We start from the raw sequence: 13,004 nt of genomic DNA, 5'->3' as shown, positions 1-13,004 counted from the left end.
ACAGATAGACGGTTAATTAGAAAGACTCGAAAACATGGGTGTCATCGGAAAAGTTGACCACACTGAATGGACTACACCAACGGGTTACATCAAAAAGAAGAGTAAGGAGATTCGGGTTTGCGCCGACTTCGCGACAGGCTTAAACAGGGCATTACAAGATCACCATTATCCTCTTCCGAGCCCTGAAGAGATATTTACGAAACTGAGTGGAGGCAAATATTTTTCTAAAATCGACCTCAGTGACGCGTACTTACAAGTTCCAGTCGATGAGGAGTGTTCAAAGCTGCTATGTAAGGGATTGTAAAAGTTTAACAGACTTCCCTTTGGGGTTAAAGTCGCCCCTGCGATTTTTCAGCAAATTATGGACATTATGTTAAATGGGTTGGATTTCGCAGTAGGGTACCTGGACGATGTATTAATGAAAATCGCTAGAACAACACAAAGCTCATGTAAACCAAGTATTTAAAAAGACCCAGGATTATGGATTTAAAGTAAAACAGGAAAAATGTACATTTTTAATGGAGAAAATAAAACACTTGGGGCAAATCATCGATAAACATGGAAGAAGGCCGGGTCCAGATAGATCGAGTGCAATAAAGAATATGCCTGCTCCAGAAAATATTGCGTCTTTACAAAGTTTCTTAGGTTTGGCAAATTACTACAATGTATTTGTGCCAAATATGTATAAACTAAGGTCGTCTTTAAATGAACTATTAAGGAAAGACCAAAAATGGGTCTGGACGCAAGAATGCGAAGAAGCATTTCAGGAAATTAAAGAGACTTTAACGTCTGACTTGTTTCTAGCACATTATAATCCCAAGCGTGAAATTATAGTTGCAAGCGAGGCCAGCACCTATGCATAGGAGCATGCATTTTACACAAAATTGATGATGGAAAAATGAAAGAACTACTCACAAATTGAAAAAGAGGCGCTAAGCATTATATTCGCGATAAAGAAATTCCATCGTTTCCTGCACGGTAGGCAATTTCTGTTACACACAGACCACAAACCATTATTAACGATTTTCGGATCGAAAAAGGGACTACCACAGCATACGGCGAATAGACTCCAAAGATGGGGTGCCATATTTCTGAATTACAATTTTCAAATGGAGTATGTACCATCTAAAAAATTTGGTCATGCAGACAGGTTATCGAGGTTAATACCTAAGCAGACAGAACTATTTGAGGATATGGTAATAGCAGCCATTCAAGCGGAAGTTTAAGTAAAAAATACGTTATGTGACACAATAAGAGAACTTCCAGTAACGCTTGATGAGGTTAAGAATAAGGCAGAGGTGGACAGATTTATTATAGGCACGAAAGAAAGGATCAACAATAACGAACTGGATGAAGAAATTTATTCAATTTGCGATAACATCCTGTTATATAGCGACAGGGTCGTAATTCCTGCGACATTACAGAAAAGAATGCTCAAGGACATCCAGGTATATCAAGAATGAAAAGCCTTATGCGCTCTTTCGTTTATTGGCCAAACATGGATAAGGATATAGAAGGAAAATCAGGGAATGCAGAGGATGCGCATTAGCTATGAAAGCTCCTCCGACTCAATTCGGATCGTGGGCAAAACCGAACCGACCTTGGTTTAGGATTCATTTAGATTTTGCAGGACCGCTAGATGGGTTCTACTATCTCATTGTTGTAGATAGCCTATCTAAATGGTCGGAAGTATCAAAATGTAAGAATCCCACATCCGCGGTAACTATCAACTTCCTGCATGAACTATTTGCTAGGTTTGGAGTAGTAGACTGCATTGTTACAGACAATGGAACGCAATTTACGTCTACCGAATTTAAACATTTTTGCGAGGATACATCTAATCGAGCATACAACCATTCCGCCATACCACCAAAGAAGTAATGAGCAATTCGTTGACACAGTCAAGAGAGCTCTGAAAAAAGCTAGTGGGTCGCCGACGGATAAGTCAATCTAACAGTTTTTACAAGTCTACAGAGTCACTTTGAATGCAAACATCGAAATGTCGAAGACACCTGCTGAGGTTATGGACGCAAGGTTAGATCGTTTTTTCACAAGTTTTTACCAAACCAGGATTGGCCAAACCTAAAAAAAAAAACAACAACAATAAACGGTATAAAGTTGGCGAAAGAATCTTCTACAAGATTCATAAAAATAATAAGACTTTCTGGGAGTCCGGCGTTCTTGAGAAACAAATAGGCAACATGGTCTACATAATTAAGGGACCAGACTTCGTGCACAAACATCACACTAACAAAATTCGGAAAAGATACTCGAACAGTGAGGTGACCAGATCGCCCGAGGAGGACATCATGGACACAGTGTTTGATACTTTTCAGGTGCCCATACCAGAGACAGCTCCGGAGAACAGAAGATCAAGCAGAAAACGGAAATCAACAGAATTGATTAGATTGAACCCAAAACAAAAATGTTATTAATCACAGACGGGATATTTTCAAAGGGAAGGAGGTTATACTGGCCTTCCTTGAACAGAGGAATTTACACCGATTAGCACTATAAATAGCGCTAGTAATTCCAACATCGGTGAGAGAGATGCGACTGCACTTCAACTGCTAGCCGAGTGCCCAGCAGATATACACGCTTTACTATCTTTGTACATTATTGTTAATACACTTGTTTCTTAACCGAACCTCGACTTAATTGTTCTTATTTTCACTGTTGTTCCACGACAAACAGATATCTGTCTCTAAAAAGAGATTCTAACGACTTTATTCAGAATTTAAAAGAAAGTATTAGTAAAGTTTCCAAGCAAGTGGATTTGTGTATTTTCAATATTTTTTTATACATATGCTACTTTTTTATTAATTTATAACATAAGACTAAAATGAAATTAGAATTGTACAGAAAGTTTCATTATAAATCATTTGCATAATTCAATTGTGATTTTCCAATTCGTAATTATTAAAGTTGGAATTATCTTACCTGGACACCACAAATGTTAAGATTATAAACAAGTAAAACCTTATCTGTTTAATATTTAGAAGTCTGTTCACTATATAAGCTTGGCCTAAATTGACACCCAAGGTGATATGAGGTGACATTCTCTCGTATAGGTGGTCAATTTATGTTAAACTAACGTAGCGAATTGCACCCACCCTGTCACCTCTCTAAAAATTAACGCGTAAGATTTTTTAAAAACTTTTTTAAATCGAGGGTATCATGAAAAATATGTAATGTGCGCACCTATGTAATGGCCGTGTGTAATTTTCCGCATAAAATTTGTTAAAAAAAAAGAATTCGCACATTGACAATATCAGAAATAAGTAGCTTTCATCTTATTTGTGTTCAGCACAATTTCAATTAGTTACGAATTTTCATTAAGTAAAAATTCAATATAATTTATGAGACATACATTTCAGTATTTTATTAGAAAGTAAGGCAGCAGATGTGTAATTTGAATGTGTCCTTAATGTAGACACCACACTACACCCACAAGTTCTTGTTAGACATGAGACTCATAGCCATATTCTTTGTAATCTTCAAAGACAAAAATAAGAAACAATGATGAACTATTGCAAATCGGTTTTGTTTTAAAAGAGAAAGAAATCATGAATTTCTACTTTCAATCAATTATTCAAACTATATGGAAATTATTACACGCTAAGCTGAAAATTAATAAACAACAACAACAAGAACAACTAATCATTTAGAAAGTGAAAATGAATCTTAATTAATGTTTTATCAGAATCCGAAAAATATTGAAATCGTTGCATCACTATTAATACTTACATAAAATTGAACATTTTATTACCGAAAGATAAAATTATTTTCCTATCGAAAGGAAAATCGTAAATATACTGACAAATCCAAGGACATATTCCTTTTTAAAAGCTTATCGAACCCATAGTATTGCCGCCACACTACAATAATACATCTTTTTTACTGACCTGAAAATATATTTTAATGTTTTCATTTCAATGTTGTCTTATTAAACTTGATGATACTCACAAAATTAAGTTGGTTGAAAACAAGTTAAAAATCATCAAACTTTGTGTCGAATACAAATATGATATGAAATACATACCAGTTACGATACCCAGCGTTACAATCAAGAATGGAATTCCGGTTGCAAATCCACTGACAAAAGTTCCACATGACCCTAAAAGTCCTCCAATGAGCAATGTCATTCTCAGGCCGCATTTATTAATAATAATTCCAACAAGAGCGCCTACAACAAAAAAGTGACGTAATTAAACAATACAGCATTTGTAACAATATCTATGCGAGCAATTGCTGAACAATCATGTAGACATTATTAGATTTGCAGGCGACAATTATTTATGTTATTAATCAATCCTTGGACGTGACAATACGTTTTCAATTTTTTACTCGTATGCTAAAATAAATGTCACGAAAAAATATCTGAAAAGAAACCAGTGATGTTCATTATTTCAATTAAAAAATATTTTTTTCATTTTCTTCCTTTGAAGATTGTAACGTTGGGTATAGGGCAGGCAAACCAGCTGCCAACATTGCCCTGCTTTTTATTTAAATCAACCGAGAGCTCTTTTTATTATCCTCGTTGTTCTCTTAAGTGCAATTGTCTGGATCTCTTTTGTACTTGGTTCACCAGGAATATTAGTTAAATAGTACTTCTCCTTCATAAGCCCTGTGGCACCTATAATAACTGATATGATTGATATCTCCCTAAGATTCCAGTTTCTTTTCATATCATACACGAGAGCTTGATATTTGGTCTGTTTCTCCCTTTCAGCTCTGTGTCCCCTTTCCATGTAAATAAGAAGAATATTAGATAAGTGAAAATGAGATTAGGATAAGCCTAGAATTGAATCCTGTAGGCAAAGTTAAGAAATGGAATGTTAGAAATTAAGTCTATTGTTAATTCTTTTAGAAATTTGAATATTAAATATGTCAGTAAAAGAATGAACAATGCAAATTAAATTATATTGTTTAAAAATAGGTTAGATTAGAATTGAGGATTTTTTTTTCGCCAGGGGTGTGTTTGGACAAACATATGTAAAGCCACGTGAAATTGGTCACGTTTGAAAAACATACTTCTGACGTCATAGACAAAGGGATATTATCAATATAGGAATATAGGATCTAAGAGCAAGTCAGTCAGGGAAATAAGTTGAGATCGGAGAGTTGAGAGTCAGTCAGTTGGAGTTGATCCCTTGGAAGCGAAAGGAGAACATTTAGACTATGTAGATCCAAATTTGAATTCCTAATGTCATCGACCGGCCGATTCTTGTGTCATCCTTCATCACGAACGAAAGGTAATTGTGTTTTATCATCAATTATAATGAACTTTGTGTAACCCTTCGAAGATTATGTATCTCCCCTCCTGTGAACTGTGCATCATATCACCTTCTCCTCAGTATATGTTAAGAAGAACATTCCCCTGTCTGATATAAATGTCATTATCATTCTATCTGTGTCATAAGAACTGTTAATAAGAAGTCCCAAGAAATATAAGAACTGTATAAATGTCTCCCTCATCATCGTTATATATGTCCCCGTCATATTTTTATATGTACCCCTATTTATGGAAAACAATAATACAACATCTGTACAGACCTCCATCATTAGGGACAACATTGGTTGCTACTTTCTCTCTTACTTATTCCATATAACTATGTCAGGTTTGACAGCAGCATTTTCAGTGTATGTGACTGTAGGGATTAGATGTTCGTAATGTATGGTATATAAGTCATTTCCAACTGTTTTTCAGGTTGATGTTCTCAGGATTTGTTGCTACATTGTTTAATTCTTTACAGATAGTCCAGTGGAGGTACTTACACACTCCATCATGTCTCGCTGTGTAGTAGCCACCCCCAAAATAACCTTGCAACTTGATACTAGATACACACACTTTCCAATTCCGTGTGGCAGAATCTGCATTTGTTATCATTACTGAGACCTGCCATCTTCTTGAATGCATTGGTCATCAATCCCTGGTCTTGAGCAGCCATTATAACCCTTCCCTGGTTCGTGGGGGGGGGGGGGGCTACCTTCTTGAGCCAGTCCAAGGAACTTTCTTTGTCTGTGTATTCATGGGAGAGTTCCCACAGAAAATACTTTGCACGCTGATGTTGGTCCCACTCTTCAAGGTTCCTCTTTTGGAAGGTTTCGGTATATTTCTGCCGGCTCTTTCATACTATTTCTGTGGCAGTGTTGTTTAGTGTTTCAGTCTCATCTATGAGACAGCCCTGACCAAAATGTTTGGCCAGCTGGGTGACTGATGTTGTTCTGCTGGCTCTTATCTCTTGATGTTCATAAACCACTGAGAGGGTGTGGTTCTGGGAGCTTCTCTGATACTGGCCTATACTCACTATTTGGTCCTATGTTGGTGGTTGATCTTTGACAGCCCTAGTCCTCCTTCTCCCCTGGACAAATACAGTCTTGGTAAACACTGATTTCGATATATTATTTTATGAAGCGTTAGTAGCTTCCGTGTCTTTACATCTAACCGGTTGATGTATTTTTGTAGCCAGTCAATGATACCAAAACTATATGTTATTACTGGCATGCAAGCTCATTGATGGCAGTTATTTTATTTTTATTTGTAAGCTGTGTTTTGCAGATCTAATTGTCTCCCTCATGTTGCATGTTGTCATTTTCTTCAATGCCAAGGTACTCATAAGGCTCGTGCTCTTATAGATCCCTGATGTCGATGTCTCCATTTAGCTGCATATTTTCTGTGTGGGTCTTCTTCCCAGCTCTGAGTGTACACTTGGCACATTTATCCAGGCCAAACTTCATCCCGAATCCCAATGCAGAATGTAACATCTCTCTCTCTCTCTCTCTCTCTCTCTCTCTCTCTCTCTCTCTCTCTCTCTCTCTCTCTCTCTCTCTCTCTCTCTCTTTGTCTAAATGCCTTGCTTAGAAACATCGCGCCCCCTTCGCAGAATGCGCCTTGCGTTTTTTGCTGTTGTTTTTTTTTTACCTGCAAAGGGCAACTTGCGCCCTCTACCCCCAACATACTTAACCCAAAATAAATGGTACGTTAAAAGAATTTACAAAAATTAAACCCAAATTTCAAAGTATTTTGCTACAGAAAGTTTGATAAACTGCCAAAAATTAGACTTTATGAGTTTATTTGTAAAATAGCGAGGGATTGTCAGAAAATGTTGGTATAGAGAGATGAAATAAAAAGAATTAAATTGAACCAGCATTAGTAGTAGTAACGGAATATTGCTAAAAGTAACTAAGTCATTAAAATATGTCACGTTGTAGGAGAAAGTCATGACGTGTTAAAAAACATCTACAGCCTCACTAAGATGTGATGAATACAAACTTTATTGATTCGTAATGTTTTTCGATGGATGCAATCTTAAATCATCCCCAAAACCAACAAAATTATCTCATACTGATTATCTAATTCAAATATTTCAAAGATTTTAGCACTGCAAGTTTCTAGTAACAGATTCGTTAAATAATGTGATTATTTCACAAATCCATTAACAAAAACAAATTACACGATCTAATGTATCAGTGACGAGAAAGCAGAAAAAAAAAGAAACAAACATAAATGAAAACTACTCAAAACATTTGTCGATTCAAATTAAGATAATTTCGTCCTTTAAAGATAAACATGGAATTTATTTGAATAGTAAATAATGAAAAAGACAAACAGGTCTTTTTAGGTGCGTGTTAATTTGTATTCCCTAGGATGGTAAATATAAAAGCAGATAAAAGTATTTTTATGTATATTATATATTAATTTGTATGTGTGTTATGTACTGAAATGCGTGTGAGTCCTTAAATGAACATTTTTTGTCATGAACATTTTTTAAGTCTGTGAAAATTTTACCGATAAAAATGTTATTTCAATCATTTAATCAAAAGCATGAGACAAACTTAACATCTTACACAACCTAACTTCACAACTGTATCACTACAATATTAATATTAATATATAGATCACTGCCGTGCCAGGTCAATGTAATTAGGATCGGGCCTTATTAGAAGTGTCATGTTTTTTCAAAATCTCAAATTGCTTGGCGCTAAAGTTGATCGTTCTCGTTATAAACTAGGCAGTCGCTAGATTTTCTTAAATATTTCATGACATCCTGAAAGTTTGAACATGCATGTTATGATCTTGTATCTTAAAACAGATATCTATCATCCATTTCTCTCTCACGTTCATTTTGTTTTATTTACAAATGATTTGCAGCATAATCGCCCCCTCAAAGACTTCTATCAGACATTATATCTACTATTATATAAAAGGAAGTTTTTCTATGTGTCGGTGTGTTTGTTCCATATACTCGAAAACGGCTGGGTCGATTTTCATGAAATTTAACATGAAGGTAGTTTATGTATCTGACAGTGTTCTTATATAGGTTTGGTATCGAAATGTCTTCGATAAGTATCGATAATCGAAATCATCTGATGAAAAAAAGGCACAGACGATTTTGACCAAAGTTTACATCTTACACAGCTTAACATCACAAGTGCATATATATATATATATATATATATATATATATATATATATATATATATATATATATATATATGTATGTATATGTATATATGCACATATATAAACACACATATATATACACACACAAATATATATATATATATATATATATATATATATATATATATATATATATATATATATATATATATATATATATATATATATATATATATATACTACCATTTCAGCCCGCCTCGGCGTTGCCTGCGTGTTTGGAGGTGTATGTTGAGCAAACAAATAAAAAGCGGTCAATTTTTTTAACTTTGACCCCTATTATGACCCCTTAACATTTATTATTTTGGGCTCAAATCAAGTTATTAAGTTAGATCCATGTCCAAGGAACCTATATTTAAATTTCAAATGTTTAGACCCAAAATTGTCGGAGGAGTTTGGTAAAGTTCTCAAATCGTTGAACTTTGACCCCTTAACAGCCAAAGTTCTGGCCAAAAACGGATCACACAGATTTTCCCAAATCTCAGTACCCTGTATATCAAATTTCGAGTCTGTAGACTTAAAATTGAGAAAGTTATTGTGTAGGGAAATGTACACAGACAGGCAAACACACACACAGACACACAGACACGTTCACTTTTATAGATAGATAGATAGATAGATAGATAGATAGATAGATAGATAGATAGATAGATAGATTAAACAAAAATATATACGTATACATAAATATATATGGAAACAATTTTGTGTTTACTGTAAACTTTTTACGCAAATATTATACAAGTATAAATCATGTAGAATATCTGCATGAATATAATTACACGTAATAGTTAACTATAGATGATCATCCCATAAGAAAACCGAAAAAACTAATAGGGAATTAATTAAAATGAATGTTTAATAGAATATGCAAATTAGCTAGATCTTTTGCTGATAAATGAATTGCATTTTCTTTTTAAATAAATAGAAAAGAGGGTTTTTAATACGAATATCAATGCACACAAAAGAAAAACGAATTGATAGGAGTATAGATAGATATGCAACCAATTCAGCCCGGCTTTGAAATTCGTTTTTATTAATTTAAAGAATACTAGCAGTTCAGCCCGGCTTTGCTGTTCATAACTTGCCCTACGTGTGAATACACTTTATGTAAGCTTTCCCCTATTTAGACCAAAAATTGTCTGAGTAATTTCGTAGAGACCGCAGAGGTAATTTTCTTTATAAATTGGACGCCAATTTTGACCCCTTAACATTAATTAGTTTTGTCTCTAATCAAAATATGAAGTTTTACCTATGTCCAAGTTACCTACATCTAAAATTTCAAGTCTTTAGACCCAAAATTGGCGGAGAAATTTTTTAGAATCGGCAAAGGTCAACTCTTTCAACTTTGACATTTTGGCAGCCAAATTTTCGCCACCAAACTGATTAAAATGCTTGCCGCCTGTCTGAATACCCATTATGTGTAAATTTTAAATGATTATACCCAAAAAATATACCGCAACGGTCAAATCTTTTGAACTTTGACCTCTCGGAAGCTTACATTTTCAGCCCAAAACGATTAAAAAGCTTGCATTATCTCTGAATACCCTTTATGTAAAATTTCAAATGTTTAGACCAGAAATTGTATGAATAATTTGGTAGAGACCGCAGAGGTCAAAATTTTTTAACTTTGACCCCTATTATGACCCCTTAACATTTATTGTTTTGGGCTCAAATCAAGTTATTAATTTAGATCCATGTCAAAGAAACTTATATCTAAAATTTCAATTGTTTATACCCAAAATTGTCGGAGGAGTTTGGTAGAGTTCTCAAAGGTCAAACCGTTCAACTTTGACCCCCTTAATAGCCAAATTTCTGGCCGAAAACGGATTACAAAGAGTTTTCCAAATCTCAGTATCCTGTTTCTCAAATTTCGAGTAAGTAGACTTAAAATTGACAGAGTTATTGCTTAGGGAAATGTACACACACACACACACACACACAGATACACACACAGACACACACACACACACACACAGATACACACACAGATACACACACAGATACGTTCACTTTTATAGATATACTAGCATTTCAGCCCGGCGTTACCCGGGTGTTTGGATGTGTCTGCTGAGCAAAAAAATAATTTTAAAAAGTGGTTGTAGGAAGGCAAGCTCGAACCCGTACCGCGAAGGAGGAAAAGAACGGGGAAAAACCTGACGTCTATGCTGTTACGACCACCGCCAAACCGGAAGTTGCACGTTTTCAAATTAAGGCTAGACAATCGAAAGGAGAGGATGACTTTCAAAAATATCGGCGAAAAAAGCGCCCCCCCCCCGTAGAAAAGTTTCCAGTTGAAGGTGAAGATATTAATGTTTTTAGCCAATTTTTCGATATTTATCGTCTGAAAGGTCGGACTTTAAAACGATACTTATCTGGGTAAAATCCGCTGCCTTTGTCGAAAGTTTTAGGTAGACATGCAAACATGCATACATACATACATACATTTATATATTGATAACTAAAAAATTTTGACCCAAACCGGTTAAAAAGCTTGCCCTATCTCTGAATAGACCAGAAATTGTCTGAGTAATTTGGTAGAGACCACAGAGGTCAATTTTTTTTTTAACTTTGACCCCTATTATGACCCCTTAACATTTATTGTTTTGGGCTCAATCAAGTTATTAAGTTAGATCCATGTCCAAAGAACCTATATCTAAAATTTCAAGTGTTTAGACCCAAATTTAGCGGAGAAGTTTGGTAGAGTTCTCAAAGGTCAAATCATTGAACTTTGACCCCTTAACAGCCAAAGTTCTGGCCAAAAACGGATTACAAAAAGTTTTCCAAATCTCAGTATCCTGTATATCAAATTTCGAGTCTGTAGACTTAAAATTGAGAGAGTTATTGCGTAGGTAAATGTACACAGATACACAGACAGACACACAGACAGACATCTTCTCATCAGAACTATCACCGAAAAACACAATTACTGCCATCAATCAATTGGCAATACCCGTTGTCTCTTATGGATTTGGCATAATCAATTGGCCACAGCACTGCATCAATAACCTTGACGTAAAAACTCGAAAAACGCTAGCCCTTCATAAAGTCATTTACAAACATCACTGCATGGACAGGCTGTATTTACCCGGAGAGAAGGTGGTTTAGGCCTCACTGAAATAAACCACGTATATCGAGCTTCAATGGTAAGCATAGGCCAATATATAAAATGTTCTTCTGACCCCAAAATAAAAATGTTGAATGAACATCACACCAAATGTTTGCCCCAGCAGACGTCAACTACAAAGCTCGGTGAAAATTTCAGTGGTTACACACTGGATAACACAATAGAAGAATATGACAGCAACCCTAATCGCCCGAAAGAAGAGAGAGGAGTATACAAAAAGGGAACTGAAGACAAGACTAGAAGGATGGCAACAACATAAGAGAGCAGGCAGGTTCATGGAAGAACTGAGCCAGAACTACATTGACAAGGAGGCCTCAATACAATGGCTAAAAATTGACAAATTTCCATTTAATGAAGAACAATTAATTATAGCTGCACAAGACCAAGGCTTACTCACAAATGGATTTAAGAAAATGGCTGGTCTACAAAAAAAAAACGCCCAATGCAGATTCTGTCACTCGGCTGTTGACAGCCCAAGCCACCTAATGTCTGGATGCAAGATCCTTCTAACCGATGGTCATTACACTGTCCGCCACAACAAAGTTATGTAGATACTTACACTGGAAGATTTGTGGAGAGATGCAACTAGACAGATCGTCGAACGTCTGGGAACATGAACCACTACCGATAGCATCAAATGGAAAAGTGACAGTGTTCTACGACAAAGACATACAGGCGGGCAGATACATAAAAGACAAGGCCATCAAGCCAGATATAGTAATATGGAACAAGCCCGAAAAGACTGCACTCATTGTCGATGTCACAGTTCCAAACGACTTTGGCCTTAATAGAGCAGAACGGGAAAAGATAATAAAATATCAGGACCTAAAAAATGATCTAAAACAACATGGTCTCTGAAATAAATAAGCATTATACCAGCTGTGACGGGAGCAACTGGCCTAATAAAAAAGAACCTTCAGAAATACTTAGAAGCAATCCCTGGAAAACCAAGCTGTACGGAAATACAGATAGCAGCCATAAAGGGAACAGTGTCTATTCTTAAAAGAGCCCTCGGATATAAATTTAAACTGCAATAGAATCAAGTGTTAGCCACAGGAAGGAGCCCCTTGATCTCTTCAAACTAACAAAAGTAAAATTAAAAAAAACAGACACGCAGACACACAGATACACAGACACGTTCAGTTTTATAGATATATAGATAGATATTTCAGCCCGGCGTTGCCAGGGTGTTTGGGGGTATATGTTGAGCAAAATAAAGTGGTAGTGGGAAGGCATGCTCGAACCCGTACCGGGAAGGAGGAAAAGACCGGGGAAAAAAACCCTGACGTCTTTGCTGTTACGACCACCGCCAAACCGGAAGTGACTTATGTTTAAATTAAACTATACAATGGAAAGTAGAGAATGACTTTCAAAAATATCGACGAAAAAGTGACCCTGTAGAAAAGTGCTCAGTTT

At 35.7% G+C, this 13,004-nt stretch overlaps 1 protein-coding gene across 1 annotated transcript in view; it reads right to left on the bottom strand.

Moving 5' to 3' along the window:
- LOC145277099 (monocarboxylate transporter 4-like) overlaps positions 1–4,157 on the bottom strand; it is a 36,826-nt gene extending 32,669 nt beyond the window's left edge. Inside the window, exon 1 of the mRNA XM_080128764.1 lies at positions 4,043–4,157. Coding sequence (XP_079984890.1) covers positions 4,043–4,145 — 103 coding nt within the window. The 5' untranslated portion in view covers positions 4,146–4,157. The remainder of the gene's footprint in view (positions 1–4,042) is intronic.
- Positions 4,158–13,004: the final 8,847 nt, after the last annotated feature.

Source organism: Euprymna scolopes, chromosome 5, assembly GCF_053919585.1.
Source record: "Euprymna scolopes isolate OS-2025 chromosome 5, ASM5391958v1, whole genome shotgun sequence".
Taxonomy (NCBI): domain Eukaryota; kingdom Metazoa; phylum Mollusca; class Cephalopoda; order Sepiida; family Sepiolidae; genus Euprymna; species Euprymna scolopes.
The sequence above is the reverse complement of the archived record's forward strand: the minus strand, read 5'-3'. Positions and strand labels throughout refer to the sequence as shown.